At 43.0% G+C, this 27,122-nt stretch overlaps 1 protein-coding gene across 1 annotated transcript in view; it reads right to left on the bottom strand.

The window, feature by feature from the left end:
* Positions 1–27,122, bottom strand: part of LOC112246026 (myoferlin) — a 52,015-nt gene that overhangs the window by 13,581 nt on the left and 11,312 nt on the right. Inside the window, 33 exon segments of the mRNA XM_042327455.1 lie at positions 567–665; positions 800–814; positions 1,054–1,124; positions 1,300–1,462; positions 2,781–2,942; positions 3,165–3,266; positions 4,592–4,750; positions 5,401–5,582; positions 5,852–5,929; positions 6,344–6,431; positions 7,715–7,879; positions 8,380–8,519; positions 8,809–8,911; positions 9,793–9,907; positions 10,995–11,158; positions 11,302–11,433; positions 13,056–13,211; positions 13,496–13,688; positions 14,101–14,210; positions 14,316–14,440; positions 15,425–15,602; positions 16,071–16,184; positions 16,961–17,085; positions 18,077–18,115; positions 18,208–18,290; positions 18,445–18,488; positions 18,592–18,660; positions 18,762–18,865; positions 19,285–19,411; positions 20,860–20,975; positions 21,099–21,129; positions 21,525–21,538; positions 21,541–21,574. Coding sequence (XP_042183389.1) covers positions 567–665; positions 800–814; positions 1,054–1,124; positions 1,300–1,462; positions 2,781–2,942; positions 3,165–3,266; positions 4,592–4,750; positions 5,401–5,582; positions 5,852–5,929; positions 6,344–6,431; positions 7,715–7,879; positions 8,380–8,519; positions 8,809–8,911; positions 9,793–9,907; positions 10,995–11,158; positions 11,302–11,433; positions 13,056–13,211; positions 13,496–13,688; positions 14,101–14,210; positions 14,316–14,440; positions 15,425–15,602; positions 16,071–16,184; positions 16,961–17,085; positions 18,077–18,115; positions 18,208–18,290; positions 18,445–18,488; positions 18,592–18,660; positions 18,762–18,865; positions 19,285–19,411; positions 20,860–20,975; positions 21,099–21,129; positions 21,525–21,538; positions 21,541–21,574 — 3,600 coding nt within the window.

Here is a 27,122-nt window from a genome sequence, read left to right as displayed (position 1 = left end):
TGATATCCTTCCTCTACACTTATGGACTGCCCTCTTCAATTCAAACAACAGGTTTTCAATGGGGTTCAAGTCCGGAGAATGAGATGGCCATTGCAAGATGATGATTTCCCAGGAGCTGGAAATATTCTGTATGGAGGAATGGTCTAAGGTCTATTGTTAACAAAATCTCTTTCTCTGAACAATTACATTAATATAAAATAATACAACTCACCAATTGCTTTGAACATACAACATAGCTCAATATTTGTATTATGATTTTTATACAGTCTTTATTGCTCATCTTTATCAAGGGTGCCAATAATTTGGGACCTGATTGTATGTACAACCCTGATACACCTGAGGCGATACACACAATTCACACCATCATACATATAAGAAAACACACATTTCTCACAGCATCACCATTATACAGGTTGTCGTGTAAAACCCAGGTGGGTGTTAAATATTGATGGGAAAAGTCCTATGAACAATCCTTGTGACCATTGTAAGACAAAAGAGATTTTTTTTTAAACAAACTGAAACCTTTCAGTCTCGGAGACAGAAGTGGTAAAACGTTCTTACTGTACCTTTAGGGTGTCGTATCCTTTTTTGAGGTACGGCCCACACTTCTCGTGCTCTCCCACAGAGGCATAGAACTTACTCCACCAGTCAACTGCCTCCTCCTCCTGCAAAACAGGGAGACTCAAATAAGCCTCAATAACAGCACATTCAGACTCTGTCAGAAGTGTACAAGCCATCAAATCCTTGATTCCTTCCATCCTTGATAATAGGTTTTCATAAAAGAAAGGAAAAATCTCACCGTCTCTTTGTGGAGCTAGGAAAAAAAACAGAATAACATCATCAGAATGTGTAACCACACAACACATTTTTGCTAGCCTGATCCCAGATCTGTTTGTACTATCTTGTCAACTCTTTGTCACGCCAAGCTATTTTTACAATACAGCAGAAACAGCCTGGCACCCAGGCTACAGTGCTGGTACATTTCTGATATAACAACACAACACTAAGACAAGCTCATACTGTAAAGTCCTTTATGAGTTTTACAGTAGCTACCTCAATATTAAGGATGGGCCTATCCTCCATGTTAATGATGATGTCTCCTTGAGTTGCTGCCATCATGGCCACTAATACAACAATACACAACAGAAAAGAAGGGGGTAGTAGTAAATAGAGGTGGGGGGTACAGTACTTCAGCAATGTTGCGTGTAGGTGTGTGTGTGTGTATCTGTGTGCGCATTCGTGCATACGTTCACACGTATTTGTGTGCGTGCATACGTGGTTCTGTTTGTATGTGTGTACCTTTGGAAGACATGGCCACCTCAGCATTGGTGACGTAAGGGTCACAGCGGAACTCCTCCAGGGAGAGGGTACACTGGCCCACAATGGGCTTCCTGCCGAACGGCCGGTGGTCCATCACCTTCAGAACGATGGGAGGGGTGTACATCTCCTCTTTGGGTAGGAGCTGGGGGGAGGGGGAGGGGGGGGTTAACCTGGCTCAGACAACTCAGTGTTACCAGTGATACAGAAACTACATTTTACATATACATATTAGACATTTAACAGACACTCTTAGCGACTTACAATTAGTGCATACACTATAGGATCAAATCGAAGACAATCAATCAATTAAACAGAAAGCATAATATCAATCAGCTTAAATGCAGACATTTAAACTGGTTTATCTTAATGGTTGTCAAACATCAATAATTGGGGTCCTTAAAGCTGGAATCTGTAGTGCTTATACTTCCACGTCCGTTTGAGATATTACAACAAAGATATTTCAAACAACGAACGCTGTTATTTTGGTTCTGACATCATTGCAGGAACGATAGAACATCAGAGTATGTACTAGAATTTTTTTTACCATGATGATGGACGCTCATCTCCTTCGTTACAAAAACATTAACAAATGTGCCTGGGGTGACCGCAGATTAGCATTTTTGTCATGAATCATTTTCTGGAGGCAGCTCTGCAGCGTGGTCACTAGCTGGCACAGCCACAAAGTCATAAAATCCTGTTTTAAACCTAACCTTAACATTAACCACACAGCTAACCCTAATGCCTACCCTAACCTTAAATATAGACCAAAAAGCTCATTTTAGTCTTCATGAATTTTTACAACAGAGCCAATTTTGATGTTGCAGCTTGCTGAAAGGTTGCTGGATCGAATCGCCGAGCTGACAAGGTAAAAATCTGTCATTCTGCCCCTGAGCAAGGCAGTTAACCCACTGTTCCCCGAGCGCCGACGTGGATGTCAATTAAGGCTGCCCTCCGCACCTCTCTGATTCAGAGGGGTTGGGTTAAATGCAGAAGACACATTTCAGTTGAATGCATTAAATTGTACAACTAAGTAGGTATCCCCCTTTCCCTTTCCTATCTAAGGGGAAATTGCTCAGTTCTGCCTCCAGGACAATAAACGTTAACCTACGGGGTGACGCCTTTCGTGGATTTTAGCTTTAAGAATTAGCCTGGTCCCAGATCTGTTTGTGAGGTCTTGCCAGCTCCTATGGTCATTGTCAACGCCAAACACAAACATATCTGAGACCAAACTAGTTAAGTATCACCTTGGATACAAATCTACAGTACGTATCCATTTTATGGTGTACAGTGAAAATACCGGTAAATACCACTCAAATATAGTACATTCATGTCACGTTCGTTCAGTCACTTTGTTTACATCAAGAGCATTTGTCTTTTCCTTACAGACCCTGATATTAATAGAATATCTCATAGAGAGAACTGTTATACAGTACAATGAGTTTGAAGGGAAGTTGCAGTACCACTTTAAAGAAGAGGACAGACCCAGGGAAGTTGGGGTTCTTCTTGATGTTCTTGATGATGGCCGTCTGGACGACCTCCCCCCCACACTCCACCATGAGACTGGGAGAGGTGACTGTGGCCAACTGGTAGGTCTTCATGTTCCTCAGACCCCAGGCTAAGATCTAGGACACAACACAAACACATACACACATGCACACACACACACATCTGAGAAAGAGAAACACAGAGGAGAATGTGTGGGTGTCTTCATGTGTGTGAATGTGTGCTTGCGTGTGTGTGTGTGTGTGTGTGTGTGTGTGTGTTGTGTGTGTATAAGTTCATGCATGCACAAGTGTGCATGTGAGTGTGTGTTTGATGGTGTTGCGGACTGCCTGAGGCCTCACCTCGATGGCGGTAAGCTGTACGACAGGCCTGATTCCCTGAGGAACCATGTAGAGCGTCGCTCCTCGTCTGGGGGGCACCAGGGGCAAGTCACTCTCATTGGCCTAAAAGTAATACACATCAATCAATCAATTAAATGTATTTCATATCGTGATGTTCACAAAAAAGTGCTCTACAGTAACTCGACCTGAACTGGAGTTGATGGAAGTTCCACCAACTACTAACACACAGTCAGATATTTTCCACCCACCTGGCGCTTGAGGTTAGGGGTAGAGCAATTTAATCCTAGATCTGTGGTTAGGAGCTACTTTCACCTTAAAAACACTGCAACACGGGGCACTAATCAGCTAGTCTATTTGCTTCATTGGAAGTTGTGGGAACGTACTTTTTTGGTTTCCCATTTGTTCTGGTAGAGAACCCATAAGAGAAGCCACGTTCTTAGAACGTAAGTGAAAATTTAAGTTGCAGGGAGGTTCTGAGAATATTTTATTATGGTTCTCTGAATGTTTTCTAAACTTTCTGAGAATGGAAATTCTAGGTTATTTGAAGGCAATTAAATAACGTTCTGAGACTTTAAATAAACTGCTAGCTTAGTTTGGGTTAACTGTTTTGAACTCCAAGCACAGACAGGACACATACAAACACATTTATTTTTTGTTGTGGCACAGCGTCAGCGAGATGCAAACCTATGAGCTTCCGTTGTCTATTCATGGAATTAGCCCACTGCACCACCAGGTTGGAGCTAGCATGCCATATTTTTTTTCAACTCATACAAAGCTGTTAATTTGAGTCTATTCCATTTTAAAGGAAACAAGTACTCATTAAGAGCAGGTGTGGCCAATTAGTGGGCGTGGCCAACACACCTGAACACACTTAACAACATAGAGGATAGAGAGAGTTTTGTTGATGCTGAGAAGAACGGAATGTATATGTTTTTAACATACATTCTAAAAACGTTCTGTGCACGTTACAAAAAAAGTTTTCTTAACATTCTCTGAACAATTTGAGAACATGACTTTAAATAGAACCACGAGGAAACCTGTAGGAAAAGTTATTCTGAAGTACTGAAATTCCCACAGAAGAATGTTGTTTCTTAACGTTCTCGGAGCTATTTCGGAACATTCCCAATGTCAAACAAATTGCAGAATGTTGCTAGAACATTACCAGAATATTAATTGAATGTAACCATCTTTGAACTTTTAGGAAACGTTCTGTTAAGGTAATGAAATACCAAGAAAATATCATTTTTTTTGTCAGGTTCCTTAAATGTGCGGAAACTGTTCCATAGCCAATTAACTTTCCCGCACAATTCTCTGGAAAGTTGCGGGAAGGTTGTATGCAAAATAACCACAGGACTACAAAGGTTTCACCAAGCTCTAAGAAACATACAGTTCTCAGAACATTATGTGCTAGCTGGGAAGTACTTTACCTTGTCTTTCAGCAATAGCTCAGCAGCCACCAGCATCTCTCCCGCGTTGCGGCCTTTCTTGGTGACGGGGAACCACAGCAGTTTGGGGGAGACCACCATGCCGAGGTTCAGCTTCACCACAGGGGGGCACGTACAGCGACCCATGGCCTCGTCTTTACCCTGAGAGTCGGACACAGCACAGGGATATGTAGCATTTACATTTACATTTTAGTACATTTAGCAGACACTCTTTTTCAGAGCAACTTGCAATCAGTGCATTCATCTAAAGTAGGCAAAACAACCACATATCCAGATAATTTCAAGTAAAACCTACAAAAATAACTAGCTAATAGTACAAGAGTAACAGTAAAGAAAAACACAAACACAACAGTTATTTTGCTATTTTTTGTCTCAAGGACAGTACACTCATCCAAGATGCTTCCAACATACACGCTTAAAAAAATAAGAATAACAGATAGCTAGACAAGTATCAACTGCTTGCACTAGTCAAAAACAATGGAACCGAAATATTCTTGAACTTACAATATGACACTGCTGAAATAGACAGGGCTGGATGTGACTTAACAGGGCACAGGTGAATAAGTCCAGGTGAACAGGCAGTGGATGGAAATTGACGGGTGTAATGTATTGACTTGACTCGGACTGAAAGTATTCATTGAAATGTACTTAGTGGTGGTCACACACATTGACCACATACATGTACATAAGTGTATCACATGTATGTACAGTGCTCGGCTGGTATTGCACCACTAAGTGTCGCTAATACACTACAACTGGTAGGGTAAGTGAGGGTAGGATAGGGTACATACCACCTGGTCACTGTCGTAGAGCTCCAGCACCACGTTGGGTGGGTTGTGTGCAATGGTCTGGGGGTCTCCATAGATCTCGATGTCATTAAAGATGAGGGTCTGGTCCCAGGTGGGGTTCAGAGTGGCCCTGATGACCTCCGTGGTCTTACTCACATGGAGGAAGGACACATGGGCGTAGGGATCTGAAGCAGGAGACCAGAGCACAGTCATTGTATTGATAAAACGGAGTGGTTCAATTACAACTGCTGTGAGGATCAGGTTACGCTTCCACCTCCACCTCTCTCTTTCCCCATGCAAGGCTAGTGGAAACAACCCAGTCTGTTCCCACTAGCATTGCTTAGATGTTTCAAAAGTGCTAGCCAGGAGATTGTGGACGGTGCTCAATAACTAGCTAACAAACAAATGGTTTGGATGTAACATCCATTTATCTACATTTTATGATGTTCCTCACCTGAGAAGCTGTCCCTGTCCATGGCAATGAGATTCCTGGCCTGATAGACATACACCCTCAGATGGTACATATACGACCCTGAAGAGAGAGTGATTGTGATTTAATGTAATCTGAAAAGTGTGGGCCCAGACTTCCTGAGAGGAAGAGCAGTGGAGTGGAGGAATCTGAGGAGAAATCAACATTTAGGCCAGAGAGAGATTGTCCGTAAAAAACAACAACATTTGGCCCAGTATTTTTTCTAGAGGAGTCATACCTTCACGAACAAAGGAGATGATGAATGTCTATCTGTCAACAACAAAATGCTGATGTTGTCCATCTTGTTAAGTACGCAACTTGTATGCAAAATATGGAAATTATTTGACTTTTTTTGATGGAAAAACCGGGACCAATGCTTATGTGTTTTTTATACTCTTTCATCTATCTCTGTGTGGCCACAGCCTTAATAACTTAATCAGTGTCTGCAATCAGCTGGCATGGGTCAATGTTACTCACGGTCAAATTTACAGGAAACGTTGGGTGTGTTGGCACCAAACAGTCTGGCAGCATCCTTCTTACTGGCCTTCTCATCAACATCTACCCCCTGTAGACAAAACACAGAGGCTGAGTTTACAAAGACACCGCCAGTCTGATCTCTTCCCACTAATTGGTCTTTGGACCAATCAGATCAGCTCTTTTGCCAATAAGTGGGAAAAAGATCAGAATTGGGCTGCCTGTGTAAACACAGCCAGAGAGACAGAGACCAGTTCAGAACAGGACTAGCAATGTCTTCATTAGAGAGATGGGTAATTCTAGAGTGGTGAAAGTTGAATACATTTGTCTTTATTTTATAGTTATTACTTTATCATGATCATCCATTAGGAAAATATGTGCATTGAGCTCAAGCTCATCATGACATTACATCAAGACATAATAACACAACCATGGCCCAGTCCAAAAAAATGAACCCTAGACCCTACCCTCTAGACACATAGAAGATTTTAAATTATTGGACCCTGCTGGAGCTATAACGATATTGCTTAAATCTATCCAATCCTCTTGAATCTCCATACGTGTCCAGGGACTAGGGGTTTGGGTTGGTTTCGGGATAGGGCCCATGATGGTACAGCAGCACAAATAGGGCATGAGTCAACTCTTGGTCTAATCTGTGCCTTTTGAGTGCGTTGCCAACCAGGATCACTGGGCAGGAAGGAGCAGATGGAGGAGAATAATGAGAGGATATTATAATCAAGATAACACACTAAAAGGCACTTGGCCAAATTGGGGAGTTGGGGAGGAGTGAGCAATTTGGGCAGAGGTCAGGTTAGATGAAGTGAGGAAGAACATAAATGACTCATCTTCTAGAAAGCAACAGAGGTGGATTGGCTGTTCCGATGTGTAACGAGGGGCTCAGCACAGTAGAAATGGTTAAATACCAGTGCTTGTGTGAATATGTTCCCTGTCTTACGCAGCTGTATGACCCAGTGGGTGAAAAAATGAGCTTTAATAAGCGTCTGTGAGTTTTTTTACTCTAGAACCTAACACTGTGAGTTTTTTACTCTAGAACCTAACACTGTGAGTTTTTTACTCTAGAACCTAACACTGTGAGTTTTTTACTCTAGAACCTAACACTGTGAGTTTTTTTAATCTAGAACCTAACACTTTGTAACTAAAGTAGTACTTTATTTGTCTCCACAACCCAGTCACACAGCTGAGAGAGCAACAATTATAAAATTGATGACTGATAGTCAATCTTCTGCCCGTGAAAAAACAACATTTGTAAAATGAAGCACTTTTGATGTACTTTGATGTGTGACTTGAGAGTCTACTTTAAGTCTAGCCTTCCTGTGTAGTAAATTGTTTTTGAACTCAGAAGAAGTTACTAACCAGCGCCCCCTCCAGTCTGAAGATGGCTGATGCTCCTATCCCGTCTGACGGAGCCATCTTGCGTCTCCAGCGGCGACGGCGGAATGTGTCAGACAAACGCTCCTTCCTGTGGAACTTCCAGCCAATCAAGGACGAGTATTCCCAGCCTTCGCCGGGATCCCGCCTCTGTAGAGTCAACAGAGAGGCAGTGGGCAGTGTGTAAGAACTAGAACTTTAGCACTTGAAATTGACATACAGACACACACATGCTTCCACTCTACCTTGCACACTAAACATTTTCCTCCTCTCTTCTTCTATAACCTCTTCCTTCTCCTCCATCCTCCTTTCCCTTCTTCTCCTCCTCCTTCCCCTTCTCCTTACTCTTCCTCCTTTTCCTCTTCCTTCTCTTCCTCCTTCCCCTCCTCTCCCTCTTCTATAACCTCTTCCTTCTCCTCCATTCTCCTTTCCCTTCTTCTCCTCCTTCTTCTCCTTCCTTCTCCTCTTCCTCCTTTTCCTCTTCCTTCTCGTACCCTCCTCTTCCTGCTCTTCCTCCCTTACCTCCTCATCTTCCTTCTCCTTCTCCTCCTTCCCCTCCTCCTCCTCTTCCTTCAACTCCTCCTCTTCCTTCTCCCTCCCCTTCCTCCTTCTCCTCCTCCCTCCGCTTCTCTTCTTCCTCCTCCGCTCACCTCAGGTGCTGCTTTAGTGTCTGCTATTTTCCTGCGTGGCCGTAAGAGTCTCTTCCTGCGGTGTATGTGGTACATCTTCTCTGCTGCTCCCCAGGACTTGGGCTTGTCATCGGGGGGAATGGTGACGCCATACTCCCAACCTGGTATACAACACACACAGTGACAAACCGTATACAGAGTCAGAGGACATTCAGCTTTATACTGTAGTATCATATTGGTTATAATAGGTAAAGTCAAAATACAGTACAGAAGAGGTGTATCAATTAAATTGTATACAATACAGTGTCATATTGTTCTACATATGATAATGCAATCCTTAAACAATATTGATTGTTTGATTGAAACAAGTATACACCAGTACATTATAAAATCAATTCCAGTGTAGTATCATCTGGGTTATGAAGGAGGATAATTCCACTGCTTCTTTACCTTTCTCATCCACAGCCCTGTTGCTGTCGAAGCTCCAGTCATCCTCCCACTTCCAGCCAGCAGGACACTCTATCTCCCCTGGACTCTGGCTCTTCTGCCCATTCTACACAGAACAGTCACAGTCAGTCACTTCCAACATTACACAGTGGCTGTATATCAACATGTGACAATGACACCACATTACAACATCAAAACAATACAGAGATACACTGTTTATAAAAGTAGGGAAGTAGTACTCTATTTTCCCCTCTGGGTATTCTGTGTGGGAGGGATTGATTCACATTGGTTTCTAGTCTCCTAACAAGTATTTAACTAAGCCTCTCTATATATGGGATTCATTGAAACAAGCACGATTGTGGTAAACGGTAGCTGTCTGTGTAAACTCCCCGACATTAAAACAATAGGCATCACAGTTTGAAAACATCAAGGCTACGCAGCTTAGCCTGAAATCCAGACCTGTTTTCATTCCTAGTACTCGGTGTCATATGCCAAACAGTCTGGACATTTGGAAATTTCAACGTTCAATATCCAGAATTTTAAGAACAACTATAAATACTATTATTAAGAAACAACTTTTATTTTATTTTTAGCTACAATTCTTGGCATGACAAGGAGAGACAAAAAGTGGAATGGTACCCAGGCTATATGCAGTTCTCTTGACAAGGGAAACATGACTTAAAACAAGACAGTGAGTGATATGTGCATAAAATGAATCCATGGAAGAGCACCTGTCGCTATTTAGTCTAGTAGATCAAATTGCATAAGAAACAGACTAAATGATTTCAGTTTCGTTGGCCTCTTTTCGTAAGAAAATTCATTAATTCTCCTAAAGGGAGAATTAATGTGACACTGAGGGGTCAGCTTAACTTCTCAGTGTTACATATTTCTTCCCTATTCCCTCTTGTAGATAGAGGGGTCTGAGTACAGGCGACAGGGTTGTCTCTAGCAATAGTGTGTGTGTCTGTGTGTGTTGCTCTGTCTCACCACGTCTGTGAAGGGGTCGGCAGCAGCCTTCCACTCCCCGCCAATGAAACGTGTCTCGTTCTGGTAGACTTCGTCTGTGAACTCTGTGTGCCCCGCGTCTGCTTCTGTTAGCAGGCTGAATCACACAGACACACACGTTTGTTTGACTATCCATGTGTGGACCAAACAATTGATTCCCATTCAAAATCCTATTTTCCTTAACCCCTAACCCTAACCTTAATCCAAACCCTAACCCTAACTCCTAAACCTGACCCTAATTGTAACCCTAACCCTAAACCTAACCCATAAGCCTAAAATAGCCTTTTTCCTCGTGGGGACTGGCAAAATGTCCCCACTTGTCAAAATGTTCCTGGTTTTACTATCCCTGTGAGGACTTCTGGTCCCCACAAGGTTGGTAAACCAAACACAGACATACACATCACAAATAGCGGGCTTGATCCCACTAACCTATCGAGTACTGGCAGCTGGAGCTTAGACAAGGAATGCTCACCTCTAGTGGAAAGAAGGTAGGATTGAACCACTGAAGAAATGTCTTGAAAAAGGTCAAATCAACCAAATCAATGAGGTAACTGTGTCTGGGGAAAGGTCAAATCAACGTGGTAACCGTATCTGGGGAAAAGTCAAATCAACCAAATCATTGAGGTAACTGTCTGGGGAAAGGTCAAATCAACCAAATCAATGAGGTAACTGTTTGGGGAAGTGTTTCTATAGGAGTACTATGAGGGGGCTGGTGTTGTGCACTCCTGACTCAGAGGCAAAGAATGAGGACTTAGGTGGAGTGGATGAGGTGGAAATGGGACTATTGTGTACTGAGTACTATACTCAGTACTATGACTCTCTGCACATCAACAGAGACGGAAAGAGGATGATTCCCTAACCACAACCACAGACAATGCCAGACCAAGCTAGATTCGTGTGGGTGGGCTAGTCCAACTGAAATGTAAACTACTGAAAACAAACAATGAAAACAGGAAGTTTCTACTTAAATTAAATTATTTATAGCGCTAGAGATCTCCTGCTCACCATCTATCAGGGTCCACAAACTTCTGTGTGTCTGTGTGTCTGAGTGAGTTTGTGTGAGTGTGTGTGGATATGAGTATAAGTATGCGTGTATGAGTGAGTATGAGTGTGTGTGTGTGTGTGCGCGCACATCGTACATGTGTTTGGGTGTGTGTTTAAGCATGCCAACAGGTCACTCTCACCCTCTCTCTGGGTCGACGAACCACTCGCCTTCCCACTCCCACGCCCTGGGGGGCATGAAGCGCTCCTGTTTCAGCTTCACCTTCCCAGTCACGTCAGAGAACTTATGCCGGCACACCAACCCTGTGGTGCCCCACTTCCCAAACACCTGGGCCTGGTTCTCATACTGAGGGTGAAGAGGGAGAGCGAGAACGAGGGGGTGAAGGAAAAGAGATTCATCAACATAGTAAAGACCAGCCAAAAATACAAACTTTAGTACTGTAAAACAAAGCATTGCCACAAAACCCATGTGAATAACAATAATGATACCATTTCTGCGAACACACTGAAGGTTCCCTCTGAGAAGCTGTTGAACTTCTTCTCGTGGGCAGAGAGGCCCAGCCACATGTTGACACGGAGCTGGACAGGGATCTTCACGCCTTTGTTTTTGTCCATGGGGTACTTGCCGAAACAAACAACAAAACTAAATACTATACATCGGGGTTGAGCAATATACAGATTTTCATATCTAGCACTAATCGGCATTAGCTACCTTTAGCTAACCGGCTAATGTTTAGATTATATATTGACATTATATATTGAAAATCCTACCTGGGTTATTTCGAAATACACTGGTATTTGGTATATACGGTGTATCGTCCAACCCTACTGTACATCACCTATGAAAACGCCAAGTAGCTAACTGCATGTTATCTCCGAATGTTTATGCCATATCTGAGGTTTAAACCAATGCGTTTAAAAAGATCCGCCCCCTGGACTCTTCCTCTCTTCGCACTCCGACAGACATTGTCATTGGACATTGACACAAAACTGATTGATTATGAGCCTCTTTCCTGCAGCCAAAACAGAGAAAAACTAGTTGAAAGGACATCAGTTTCTGATTATAATGACGTCTTTTCAACCAGTTTCACTTCAATATCCACTAACAATGTCTGTGGCATCAGTTTTAAGTCTCTGTACACCTTAGTAATAACTGCATGAAGACTGTCTTAGTCCTGCTGCAGTATTCCTGTACTATTATCATACCACTATACCAGAGGTAGGCAATTAGATTCAGCAGCGGGCTGATTGTTTATCGGATCGGATGGTCGGGAGCTGGAACATAATTAGAATAATTTGTACACTGCAAATTGACCACAACTAATTCCAAAAAGAGATTGTATTTGAAAATAATAATTTCATACCTTGATTACATTGAGACATGATTAAGTCACTTTTTTTATTTGTGTGAATATTTGGGTACAGAATACCTAAATTAATTATTTTTTTACTGCAATTTTTTTTTTTTTTTTTTAAATAAAACAATAACAATATTAATTAATTTATATATATATATATATATAATTAATATATATATATATATATATTAATTAATATATATATATATATATATTTTTTTTTTTAAAAAACGTTGAGTGGGGGTGGGGGTACTATATGTAACCGATGTGAAATGGTTAGCGGTGGTGCGCGCTAATAGCGTTTCAATTGGTGACGTCACTCGCTCTGAGACCTGAAGTAGTTGTTCCCCTTGCTCTGCAAGGGCCGCGGCTTTTATGGAGCGATGGGTAACGATGCTTCGTGGGTGTCAGTTGTCTATGTGTGCAGAGGGTCCCTGGTTCGAGCCCGGGTATGGGCGAGGGGAAGGAAGTTAAACTGTTACAAATACTTAAGCAATAAGACCTGAGAGGGTGTGGTATATGGCCAATTACAACAGCTAAGGGCTGTTCTTACGCATGACGCAACATGGAGTGCCTGGATACAGCCCGTAGCCATGGTATATTGGCCATATACCACACCCCCCTGGGCCTTATTGCTTAATTATACCACTACTACTACTTAAACAAGTCCTACTACTATTAGCACTAATATTACTAATACTAGTGATAATAGTAGTAGCATGATCAGTAGTCTCTGTTCTCAATCATATTACCTGCATTAAGATAGTATGGGTCCTGCCATAGAATTTGCCTACCATTATCATACTGCTACACTTACTACTACTACTAGTACTACTACTACCACTACTATTATCACTAGTATCAGTCTGTTCTCCATCCTAGTACCTGCATGAAGATGGTCTGTGTCCTGCCACAGTATTTCCCACAGGCCTGCTCACTGTAGGTGGAGTAGAGGATCTGATTGGCTGGGAGACGGGCGTACGCCACCCTCCTCTCTCCACGCAGCATCCATATCACCACGTCAGGCATACTGTTCTGGGGCTGAGGGAAGAGCGAAACACAGGTATGAAAGTGAGATTATTAAGAGATGGGCAGAGAGAGAGTTTTCCGTTTATAGTAGTAGAGAGAGAGAGAGAGAGAGAGACAATTCAATTCACAGAATGGTACGTGTCATCAGGGTTCAAATTGAGTGGGCTTGGCACTCCCATAACAAGTCATGGCACCCTCAAAATAAGGGCACGCCCTTACTTTAAGGACATTCCAATAATCAATGTGCTATTGAACCCTGAATGTTGTGAGAATGTCAATGTCTTGTTGCTCCTGACCTCCTCTGCAAGCTGTTTCAGTCTCTCCAGCCATTCCTCGATGTCTGTCAGAGTGGCTATAACGTCGGTGGCCTCCTCCTTCAAGCGTTTGGCCATCTCCCTGATGCTGGCCACCGCCGAATCACGCAGCTTCTTAATCTGGACGTCCAGAGACGTCAGGTTGGGCCTGCCCTCAAGCTCTGGTACCTGAAAGCTATCAGAAGCTAGCATGAGGCTACAGAAACTATACTGAAGCTATCAGAAGCTTTAAAGCTAGAAGAACCTATATGACGCTAAGAACCTAGCATTAAGCGATCAAAACCTAGCATAAAGCTATCAGAAGCTAGTGTTCAACTATCAAAACGTATCACGAAGCTATCAGAACCTAGCATGAAACTATTACAACCTCACATTAACTAAAGAATGTGAAGCTAGGGTGAAGCTATCACAACCAAGCACAAAGCTACCAGAACCTAGCATGAAATTATCACAACCAAGCATTAAGTTATCAGAACATATCATGAAGCGATCTGAATCTAGCATGAAGCTAGGATAAGTTAAAAGGAAGCTAACAGAACCTAGCAAGAAACTACAATAAGCTGAGCTATGATCGATGAATGTCTTACTTGCTCAGATCCTCAATCATGTGGTTGATGAGTTTGAGCCAGATCTCAGCCAAGCGCGCCTCTGAGGCTTTGGCAAGGATGGCTGTTCTCAAAGAAGTGAGGTTGGATTCCTGGTAGAAATGACAACAAAATAATAAAGTTGCAACAACTGAGAATTATCCCATGATTGGTTGATTCATTATTTGATTGGTCGATTTGTTGGAAGTGTTTCTCACCAGTCTGTCTGCGATGTAGAGGATGATGTTGACTGAATCCAATCGGTGGCTAATGTCTTCCCAGAAGGATGTGAGGATGACAACAGGTTTGGTGTCAGCCCAGGGCAGGTAATAGTAGTGGTTACCTACAGGAGAAACAGAACTAAGTCATATCCAGGTCAAGCTGCAGAGTGGTACCTGTACAACTTGACAATTTAGTCCTGCTGTATGGGGATGTCTCTACTGCACTGGGAACAGCAATGCACTTTTGATAGGAACGAGAAGTATTCAGAAAGTATTCAGACCCCTTTATACTTTTCCCACATTTTGTTAGGTTACAGCCTTATTCTAACATTGATTAAATTGTTTTTTCCCCCCCTCATCAATCTACACACAAGACCCCATAATGACAAAGCAAAAACAGGTTTCTGAATGTCCTTGAGTGCCCCAGCCAGAGCACGACTTGAACCCGATTGAACATCTCTGGAGAGCCCTGAAAATAGCTGTGCAGAAACACTCCCCATCCAACCTGACAGAGTTTGAGAGGATCTGCAGAGAAAATTGGGAGAAACTCCCCAAATACAGCTAAGCCAACCTTGTAGCGTCCTACCCAAGAAGACACAAGGCTGTAGTCGCTGACAAAGGTGCTCCAACAAAGTACTGAGTAAAGGGTCTGAATACTTATGTAAATGTGATATTTCTGTTTTTTCTTTTTAATAAATTAGCAAACATTTTCTAAAAACCTGTTTTCGCTTTGTCATGATGGGGTACTGTTTCTAGATTGCTGAGGAATTTGCTTTATTTCATCCATTTTAGAATAAGACTGTAACGTAACAAAATGTGGAAAAAGTCAAAGGGTTTCAATACATTCCGAAGGCACTGTATGTTTTCCTGTTTTCATATGCATGACTGTGTATAGTTGGTCTGCCTTGTGCCTTTAGAATTGATAGATAAACAAACACATGCTCTCGGAGCATGGGTGCTAAAAAAAAGCTTTATTTTGTAAACATTCAGATATCAGGTCTAATCAAGGTCTAATGGGTTGGCACTGGGCTGGAACAATAGCTAGCACACCAGGAGGGTACCTATCAGGACTGAAGAACACTGGTGTGTAGTCTAGGTTTTCTCACCGTCAAACACAGCACAGCTGTATTGGGTTGTGGATGCCAGTGGCATGCAGGTGGAGTCCAGCTTGTTGCCGTAGTTACCGATGCTGACCTCGAACTGGATTGGCTCACCGGGCTCCTGGAGCATGCAGGAGCTGTGGAACACAGCACACAGCGAGAACTTCCTTCTCCGCTGGTACTTCTGAAAGCACAAACAAGAGGTCAGGGGTGCTTTATTCCATTGTACATTCATTAAAGGTGTGTTATTGCGGGACTAAAACAAAATTGGATTAGGAAACACTGGTCTACACACAAGAAATCTGGATGGAGGGTAAAACTTTTCCCTTCTAGCTTTCTCTGTATCCATTTCTCATCAGTTCTTCTCTACGTTTTGCAAGTTTCGTACCAGGGTTGGGGGCAATTCGAATTGAAGGAAGTCAATACCGGAAGTAATTTGAATTACTTTTGAAGTAAATAGCTTCTACCTTACAGTTTTTTGAGAAGTCATGGAAAATATATGCCCTTTTTGAAATGATTGAACTGGAATTTCAAATTACTTCTTGATTTGACTGCCTTCAATTGGAATTGACACCATCCCTGTTTCAGACCTTTATTAATACATGAAGCAACAATATCCCAGCTATGACAGGGTCCCACCCTCTCTGTGTACCTGGGCCATCAGGATGTCATCACTGGAGATGTTGTCCAGCTTACTGTCAGCTTTGCCATCCAGTTGAGTGGAGAGCTCGATGAGGACTCTGCCCCTGTAGGCCACCCCTTCACCCTGGTAGACAGACAGACAGACAGACAGACAGACAGACAGACAGACAGACAGACAGACAGACAGACAGACAGACAGACAGACAGACAGACAGACAGACAGACAGACAGACAGACAGACAGACAGACAGACACAGACAGACACAGACAGACAGACAGACAAAACAACACAGTGATACTGTAATTGTGTTGCTACACAAGATGTTCTTATCAACACAGGAAATTACTTGAGAAAAAAAAATTGAGAAGGAAAATTCAGCTTAATGACAATTCTGTTCGACAACTGTACTGTGTGCTTTAAAGCTATTATCCAAGTTGAACTAGAACCGGACAATCTGGATTTGAGGAAGGGGAGTATGAAACGTGGCAATCCCACGTGTTATACATTGAAGAGGGGGGGATACCTGTATGTTTTTATGTTTTATAGAATAGATAAGTTTGCCAAGAAACTCAGCAGAAAAGAGAATACTGATCTAAACCAGATGTTCCTTGCCTAGATAAGCTAAAATTTATTTTTGTCTAAGAGAGAGCAATGCTGGCTACGTCCAGAAAATGTCTCCCCTGCACAGGTCACTATTGAATAAACCCTGGGTGAATGCTTAAAAGTCTTCTTGACTACAAGAGCTAATTTTCTACAACAATTTCAATTCTGAATCTTAATAATTACATGTTCCTGCGAGAGAGATGCGCATGTGAGATATGCAAATATTTACAATAAGAAATAACAAAACATCCTGCCAGAGCTGAAGCACTTGTCCTCAACCCCAGGGATGGTCTTACCTTGCCAAAGTTGAGTTCCTCGTACGGGTCTGGTAGGCCAGTGAACTCCCTGGGACTGCCGTACAGGTTTAGGTAGCAAGGCCCAAACGCTGGGAGGAAACCCACCTCTGCCTCCCCACTGCTCACTGAAATAAAAAGGCAGGTTCTCTTTGTGAAATGGTTTGAATTCATGTAATATTTACTCCAGTACAGTGTAAATGGCCTGGCGGCGAGACTCAAACGACGAGACTCAACAAAACAAATCAAATGTTATTGGTCGTTTGTACATATTTTGCAGAGGTTATCGAAGAAGTAGTGAAATGCTTATGTTTCAAGCTCCAACAGTGCAGTAATATCTAACAATACAAAACAATACAGACAAATACAAAACAATTTTAAAGAAAGAAATGTAGAAATATCAGAATGAGTCTGGAATAGAAATATACTGTATATACTGTGTGTGTATATAATGGTGTGTATAGACGGTATGGACAGTATATGAATAGACAACGTGTGTACAGCAGTAGTTATACAGGATGAGCCTTGACTAGAATACAGTATATACATATGAAGTGGGTAAGACAGTGTTCAAGTGACCTGTGTTCAATGACTATATACATACAGTAGGCCAGCAGTCTCTAAGGTGCAGGCTAGAGTACAGGGTGGTAGCCAGGCTAGAAACAGTGACTAAGTACAGGGCAGGCTACTGGGCAGAGGCCGGCTAGGGGTGACTATTTAACAATCTGATGGTCTGGAGAGGGTAGCAGTTTTTCTATTATTTCCCCACGTTTTTCTGTGTTTTTTTTGACATGGTAATACAACGTGGTCTGGTGCCTATGCTACATCTGTAGTCAAACTTTAGTATTTGCAAATGCTGCCCGTTTGACAAAAGCTATAAAAATAAAATGTTTGATTGTCACACACCAGAGAAGTGCAGTGAAATGTGTTGTTTTATAGGGTCAGCCATAGTAGTAAGGCACCCCTGGAGCAAATTAGGATTACGTGCCTTGCTCAATGGCACATGGTCGGCTCGGGTATTCAACAAGGGACCTTTCGGTTACCGGCCCAAGACTCTAACCGCTAGGCTACCTGCCACCCTATAGGGAGGCCTCATACAAAAAGATGATGGTTCTTTACCTTCAGATGACAGATTGGTGCAATTTTCTGCAGGTGTATCTGTTTGAAGGGACAGATGCAATGTGGATGAGACAGGGAACACACACACACACACACAAAGAGTGTGAGAGTGAGAAAGAGCGATACCATACCTTCAATCTCACCACCAGATGAGGCTATTTTGGTCAGATTTAGAAATGTGGTTCCTATCACATCATTCCTGGTCAGACGATCCCTGTGTGAAAAGTACAATACATTGTTAATAAATGCTCCTACGATATCCATGTCTTTAAACTCAAAGTAGCATCATTTAAAAGTGACGGTATACATGAATGTGGATAGTGTAATAAACAGTACACCGTTATAACACTCGTTTGAAAAAGTCTTACCAGTCAAATACAGTCAACTTGATGCTTTCACACATGGATGGGAACTAAAGAGGGAAATGAGAGCATGTTGTGTTTGTCTGGCTTCCATTCATTTCATCCAATTGTGTTGTGGTGTACTACAAGTAATACGAGAGAGCTAGGTCACACCTTGACCTGAAGGTTGATCAGCTGGTTCCACTCAGGATTGGCATTTTTCTCGATGATTTTGGTGCACAGCTGAAACCAAAACAATGTCATAATTAAGCAACATCAAACCAAAGATCTGAAAATATTAACCTAATGACTTGCATTCTAGGAGTTCTGAGTCTTAGCTTTACCTTCTTGCCAGCGAAGCTGACCTCCAGAAATGGATCAACTAAGTTTTTATTATCGCCTTCCCCTCCAAATACTTGTTTCACAGTCTGTACAAATGCATCATCCACTGTAAGGTGGAATGAATGGACATTAACATACACCAACATGAAAAATAACAGACGTTAAATCAACGTTTTGAAAGAATAGGCCCACAGATAACTATGTTGGATTACTTGAAATGAATTTCCAGATTCAAAAATAACCCTTAACCTCACTTGGTGTTTGCAGATACGTGCAATCAATATGGTGTTGGCTGTTCATACTAACTTCTGCCATATTGCTTACACGTTTCCTTTACCTAGAAAAATGCATACCCAATGGGGTAGGGGTAGGGGGTAAGGGGAAAGTGGTAGGTAGGTGGAAGAAACAAGAGGTTTTGGGATAAAGAAAGGGGCAATAGGTTGTTTTTGGACTGGACTAAATGATACTTTGCTGCTGATGGAGGAAGAAGGGTGGAAGATGGAGAAAGAAGGAATATACACGTACTCTGAGGCATGTCCTCTGCACGGTACACCTTCAGGTTGAGGGTAACCAATCTGAGTGTTACCCCAGCTGGCACCAACAGATTACTCTCTATGTCATCTTGCTCCTCGTTCCGCTCTCTCTTCTCAGTCTGAACACACAGGAGAGGAGAGGAGAGCCTTGATGAAATATGGTGTGTTCTATGTAGTTGTATAACATATTGATATTGTATGCACATTCTACTAAACTCAACCCTTTTTCAGGACCCTGTCTTTCAAAGATAATTCATAAAAATCCAAATAACTTCACAGATATTCATTGTAAAGGGTTTAAACACTGTTCCCCATGATTGTTCAATGAACCATAAACAATTAACAACATGCACCTGTGGAACAGTCGTTAAGACACTAACAGTTTACAGACGGTAGGCAATTAAAATCACAGTTATGAAAACTTAGGACACTAAAGAGGCCTTTATACTGACTCTAAAAAACACAAAAACAAAGATGCCCAGGGTCCCTGCTCATCTGCGTGAATGTGCCTTAGGCATGCTGCAAGGAGGCATGAGGACGCAGATGTGGCCAGGGCAATAAATTGCAATGTCCATACTGTGAGACGCCTACAGGGAGACAGCGCTACAGGGAGACAGCTGATCGTCCTCGCAGTGGCAGACCACGTGTAACAACACCTGCACAGGATCGGTACATCCGAGCATCACACCTGCGGGACAGGTATAGGATGGCAACAACAACTGCCCGAGTTACACCAGGAAATCACAATCCCTCCGTCAGTGCTCAGACTGTCCGCAATAGGCTGGACTGAGGGCTTGTAGGCCTGTTGTAAGGCAGGTCCTCATCAGACATCCCCGGCAACAACGTCACCAATGGGCACAAACCCACCGTCCCTAGACCAGACAGGACAGGACTGGCAAAAAGTGCTCTTCACTGACGAGGGATGATGGCCCCAGAAATGTCCGGGAACTTGCAGGTGTCTTATTTAATTTTACCTTTATTTAACCAGGCAAGTCAGTTAAGAACACATTCTTATTTTCAATGACGGCCTGGGAACAGTGGGTTAAGTGCCTGTTCAGGGGCAGAACGACAGATTTGTACCTTGTCAGCTCGGGGGTTTGAACTCACAACCTTCCGGTTACTAGTCCAACGCTCTAACCACTAGGGTACCCTGCCACCCCAATGGAAGAGTGGGGTAACATCTCACAGCAAGAACCGGCAAATCTGGTGCAGTCCATGAGGAGGAGATGCACTGCAGTACTTAATGCAGCTGGTGGCCACACCAGATACCGACTGTTACTTTTGATTTTCACCCCCCTTTGTTCAGGGACACATTATTCAATTTCTGTCAGTCACATATCTGTGGAACTTGTTCAGTTTATGTCTCAGTTGAATCTTGTTATGTCCATACAAATATGTACATGTTAAGTTTGCTGAAAATAAACACAGTTGACAGTGAGAGGACATTTCTTTTTTTGCTGAGTTTAAGAACTACATAATCAATGTTACATTAAGTACAATGGTAGAGAATGTAGAGAAAGACAGGTGAGGTGTGAGGTGACATAGCAAAGTGACACAGCAGTCGTACCGGTGGCTCGTCTCCTGTCCCCACGATGACCAGGCTGACCTTCAGGTAACCTTTGGCCCCCGAGCTAGAGTCACCAGGGTCACTCAGGAGAAGCCACTTCCTCATTATGGCGTGGGCTGTTGACCATAAGAATATACACATTCCAGACACAGACACACACAAAGGATGTCTTTGAAGATAATTGAAGATCAATATAATACTTTGTTTCCCGTGTCACTCTTCTGTAAAGAGGAACTTACCAGGTTCGTCATATATGTACCCAACATCCAACTGTTAACATGAAAATAAAGTCTGGTTACAGATACACCACACAACTGATTTTAACCAGATTTCAACCATTTTACTTTTATTTCAATAAAAATGTATGTTTGTTGACAACTCAATTAAATATCAAACAAATATGGATATTGAGGTTATTGCCTTGAAGGATGATTACAGTAATATATTCAATACTGTATAAATACATTGTGCTAGTGTGCATTGTAGCCATACCATATTTGAACAAAGGATTCCTGTGATTTATGTGTATATAATGGTTTCTGTCATTGTTATGAAAGGCAAACATAATAGAGTGGATGTAATTGATATATTGCTCTGTAAATAACTAAATGAAATGCACTTTTTTTGTAAATTAGGATGTAAGGATATTTAAATGTCTATGTCACCTTGAACTCCCCATTAGACTGTCTGCTCTGAGGGAGTAGGAATCATAGACCTGCAGAGAGAGAGAGAGAGAGAGAGAGAGAGAGAGAGAGAGAGAGAGAGAGAGAGAGAGAGAGAGAGAGAGAGAGAGAGAGAGAGAGAGAGAGAGAGAGAGAGAGAGAGAGAGAGAGAGAGGGGGGGATTATTGATGTTGAAACAAATCCAGCCCTTAGTCCTAAACTGCTTCATAGTTTACCACAATCAAAGAGTTTTAAAATTATTGATTTACAGTGTTGTGTTCAAAACATTAAGAAAACCTGCTCTTTCCATGACATCAAATCAAAATCAAATCAAATGTATTTATAAAGTCCTTTTTACATCAGCAGATGTCACAAAGTGCTTATACAGAAACCCAGCCTAAAACCCCAAACAGCAAACAATGAGGTTGTAGAAGCACGGTGGCTAGGAATAACTCCCTAGAAAAGGCAGGAACCTAGGAAGGAACCTAGTGAGGAACGAGGCTCTGAGTGGTAGCCAGCCCTCTTCTGGCTGTGTCGGGTGGAGATTATAAGAGTACATGGCCATTAAGGTCAGATTGTTCTTCAAGATGTTCAAACGTTCATAGATGATCAGCAGGGTCAATAATAATCACACTGGCTGTAGAGGGTGCAACAGGTCAGCACCTCAGGAGTAAATGTCAGCTGGCTTTTCATAGCCGAGCATTCAAAGGTGGGGGGGACACTGTGGACCTGTCCAACAATACCCCCAGACAGGGCCAACCAGGCAGGATATAACCCCCACAAAGCACAGCCCACACACCGCTAGAGGGATATCAACACACCACAAACTTACTACCCTGAGACAAGGCTAAGTATAGCCCACAAAATCCTTCTCCACCACATGAGCCCAAGGGGGCGCAAGACCAGCAAGAGGAAGATCACGTCAGTGACTCAACCCACTCAAGTCAAGTTTTGCAAAATAAGCCTGGCGCAACATGATGCACCCGTAAGGACTTAAAGATCGAGACCAAGTCTACGTCTCTCACATGGATAGGCAAACCTTTCCATAGAAATTGAGGTCTATAGCAGAAAGCCCTGCCTCCAGCTGTTTGTTAAGAAATTCTAGGGACAACAAGGAGGTCCGCGTCTTGTGACCGTAGCGTACGTGTAGGTATGTACAGGCAGGACCAAATAGGAGAGATAGGTAGGAGCAAGCCCATGTAATGCTTTGTAGGTTAGCAGTAAAACCTTGAAATCAGCCCTTGCCTTAATAGGAAGCCAGTGTAGAGAGGGTAACACTGGAGTAATATGATCACATTTTGGGGATCTAGTCAAGATTCTAGCAGTCGAATTTAGCACAAACCGAACATTATTTAGTGCTTTATCCAGGTAGCCGGAGAGTAGAGCACTGCAGTAGATAAATCTAGAAGTGACAAAAGCACGGATGAGCTTTTCTGCATAATTTTTGGACAAAATGTTTCTGATTTTTTGCAATGTTACGAAGATGGAAAAAAGCTGCCCTTGAAATATTCTTGATATGTGCATCAAAAGAGAGTTCAGGGTCCTGAGTAACGCTAAGGTCCTTCACAGTTTTATTTGAGACGACTGTACAACCATCAAGATTACTTGTCAGATCAAACAGCAGATCTCTTTGTTTCTTTGGACCTAGAACTAGCGTCTCTGTTTAGTCCGAGTTTAAAATTAAAATCCACTTCCTTATGTCTGAAACACAGGCATCCAGGGGAGGCAATTTTGGGGCTTCACCATGTTTCATCGAAATATGTGTCGTCCGCATAGCAGTAAAAGTTGACATTGTGTTTCCGAATAACATCACCAAGAGGCAGAATATATAGTGAAAACAATAGTGGTCCTGAAACGGAACCTTGAGGAACACCAAAACTTACAATTGATTTGTCAGAGGACAAAACATCCACAGAGACAAACTGATATCTTTCCGACAGATAAGATCTAAACCAGGCAAGAACTTGTCTGTGTAAATCAATTAGGGTTTCAATCGCTCCAAAAGAATGTGGTGATCAATGGTGTCAAAAGCGACACTAAGGTCTATGAGCATGAGGACGGATGCAGAGCCTTGGTCTGACGCAATTAAAAGGTAATTTACCACCTTCACGAGTGCAGTCTCAGTACTATGATGGGGTATAAAACCAGGCTGGAGCGTTTCTTATACATGCACATTATTTGTCTTTAGGAAGACAGTGAGTTGCTGCCTTTTCAGTAGCAAGCATAATAAGATTGTGGTCCAATAGTCCAGGATTATGAGGAAAAAACATTTAGATCCACAATATTCATTCCACGGGAAAAAAATAGATCCAGGGTATGACTCAATGTGCAATGCGTAGGTCTGGACATGATGGAAAAAATCCACTGAGTCGATGATAGCTCCAAAAGCCTTTTGGACTTTCCATGCGAATATTGAAGTCAAGAAAACTTTAAATATTATCTGCCATGACTACAAGGACCGATAGGAATTCAGGGAACTCAGTGAGGAACGCTGTATATGCCATAGGGGGCCTGTAAACAGTAGTACAACGTGATTGAGTGGGCTGCACAGATTTCATGACTAGAGGCTCAAAAGAAGAAAGTGCAGTAATTTGTTTTGTAAATTGAAATTTGCTGTTGTAAATGTTAGCAACACCTTCACCAACGCCTTTGCCGGATGCGCAGGGGATATGGTCACTAGTTTAACCAGGAGGCGTGGCCTCATCTAATACAGTAAGTTAATCAGGCTTGAGCCATGTTTCAGTCAGGCCAATAACATCAAGGTTATGATCAGTGATTTCCTACACTTAAATTGCCCTTGCCTAACGACTGCGTCTGAAGCCGAGCTTGAAACTTGGCTATGCTCACCATAAGGCAATGGTTCTCCTGTCTTTTTTTGGCCGGAGGAGGTCCTGCAGCTCTATGTCCAAATAAAGCATCCGGGGTGAAAAATGTCAAGTAAAAAAGTTGTGTGAGGACAAAACTAAGACATTGGTAAATTGGTTAAATACAGAGTTTGATTCAATAGTTCAAAGGTTTGGCAGGTAGCCAAGTAGCAACAAAGAGTACAGCAGTAACGGAGACAACACAGAAGTGACATAGTCTAACGTAGTCTTACCGGGTGAATCCAGGTTAAAGTTATGATCCCTTTTTTGATGTCACTTGTTAAATCCACTTCAATCAGTGTAGATGAAGGGGAGGAGACAGGTTCAAGAAGGATTTTTAAGCCTCGAGACAATTGAGACATGGATTGAGAGTGAATGGGAAAGACAAAAGTGCCTTTGAACGGGGTATGATAGTGGGTGCCAGGCGACCCGGTTTGTATCAAGAACTGTAATACTGTTGGGTTTTTCACGCTCAACAGTTTCCCATGTGTATCAAGAATAGTCCACCACCCAAAGGACATCCAGCCATCTTAATACAACTGTGGGAAGCTTTGGAGTCAACATGGGCCAACATCCCTGTGGAACGCTTTCGACACCTAGAGTCCATGCCCCAACAAATTGAGGTGGTTCTGATGGCAAAAGAGGGTAAAACTCAATATTAGGAAGGTGTTCTTAATTTTTTGTAGACTCAGTGTATATCATTCTATTTAAACCATACTCTGGATAACCTCCCAACGATCAGATACACACCATATACTGTAGGTCAAGTGGAAGATCTTGGAGCAGATAACGTGTGTGCGTGTGTGAATGTGTGTGTGTGTGTGTGTGTGAATGTGTGCGTGTGCGTGTGTGTGTGCCAGAGGAAGCTGGTGGGAGGAAATACAGGAGAACAGGCTCATTCTAAAGACTGGAATGGACTTAATGCAATAGTATCAAACACATAAATCATATGGAAACCACATGTTTGACTACATTCCATTTATTTCATTCCAGCCATTACAATGAGCCCATACTCCAACAGCTCCTTCCACCAGCCTCCTCTGGTGTGTACATATGTGTGCATCTCTCTCGTTCTGTCTGTCTGTCTGTCTGTCTGTCTGTCTGTCTGTCTGTCTGTCTGTCTGTCTGTCTGTCTGTCTGTCTCTATGTATGTGCATGTGAGTGTATGTAGGCATTCAGGACATGTTTAATATTAATCGTAGTTAATAACATCGTTTCAGGAGGAGAGCTTTAAGCTTCAGACAACACATCTAATCCACATCTGGAACTGTTGCCTCCACAATGCGCCTCACACCTCCACCGCGCCCTTCCCGCCATCTTGCGCCCTCTCTTGCCTTCCCGGCATTCGCGGCTTCTCCAGATGTGCCATTCCGGCATCTGTGACCTGTATCCCTCATCCGCCTGAACCATGGAGTTATTTTCACCAGGCTGGGGGTGGTCTACCCTCGTCCTAGTTGCCTTGCTATTCTTCAACCCACCTCCAGTTCTCAGAGTGACGACAACGTGGCTCCCTCTTGACCTGCTCAGGTTGAAGTGGCTCCCTCTTGACCTGCTCAGGTTGAAGTGGCTCTCTCTTGACTTGCTCAGGTTGAAGTGGCTCCCTCTTGACCTGCTCAGGTTGAAGTGGCTCCCTCTTGACCTGCTCAGGTTGACGTGGCTCCCTCTTGACCTGCTCAGGTTGAAGTGGCTCCCTCTTGATCTGCTCAGGTTGACGTGGCTCCCTCTTGACCTGCTCAGGTTGAAGTGGCTCCTCTCTGCTGACCTCCCTCAGACCTGCTCAGGTTGAAGTGGCTCCCTCTTGACCTGCTCAGGTTGAAGTGGCTACCTCTTGACCTGCTCAGGTTGACGTGGCTCCCTCTTGACCTGCTCAGGTTGAAGTGGCTCCCTCTTGACCTGCTCAGGTTGACGTGGCTCCCCTTGACCTGCTCAGGTTGACGTGGCTCCCTCTTGACCTGCTCAGGTTTGCTTCCCCCGTGACGTCCTACAACTGCTCTGTGTCCAAATCCCTACCCCACCTGACCACTACTAGCCGGGACTAGCTTGTTGCATGCACTCTTGACCAGTCATGGTGGCCGCCACTCAATGACTCCTGGGCTTGCTAGCCTTCTCACTCCCCATAGTGTTATTCCAATCAAGGACAGCATTATTTTTGGGGGAAACCAACTTTAACCCTTCATGCAAGTTTCAAAACACTCATTCGACCAACATTGTAATCCATTGAAAGATGCACCAAGACCTGAAAAATAAGCCCACAGTCACGAAGGTAGCCTCAGAGCAAGATTATGCTAAAGCTACAGACCTAGCTCCAAAGAACTACCTGGCTAAAGACTTGGAGGATTTTCACTGGCTCCTGGAAGAACTGCCATAGGAGAACAACTACCATCTCTCTCTCCATTTCTATCTTTCCCTATGCTGGGCGGTCCAGATCACACCTTGGTCCATGACCAGGGCCTTTTCCTGCACTGGGAAGTCCAGTCAAACCTAGTCAACAACTGAGGGTTGGCCCTACCAGAAAGGAGGTTCAGCAGAACCTTGGTACATGACCAGGGGCTGGGCCTTCCTTACACTACCTTCTCACCCCTTCCATTCCCTTTGGCTCATTTCGCCTCCTCTGTGTTAAATGCACCATCTGACACTCAATGTGCTCCACTCTAGACCATGTCTACAGCAAGTACTTCAACCAGGTTGAGTAGGTGATAAAGCTTATTCACCGAAGTGCAACTTGGTCAGATCAGCA

This window comes from Oncorhynchus tshawytscha, linkage group LG09 (genome assembly GCF_018296145.1).
Source record: "Oncorhynchus tshawytscha isolate Ot180627B linkage group LG09, Otsh_v2.0, whole genome shotgun sequence".
Taxonomy (NCBI): domain Eukaryota; kingdom Metazoa; phylum Chordata; class Actinopteri; order Salmoniformes; family Salmonidae; genus Oncorhynchus; species Oncorhynchus tshawytscha.
The sequence above is the reverse complement of the archived record's forward strand: the minus strand, read 5'-3'. Positions and strand labels throughout refer to the sequence as shown.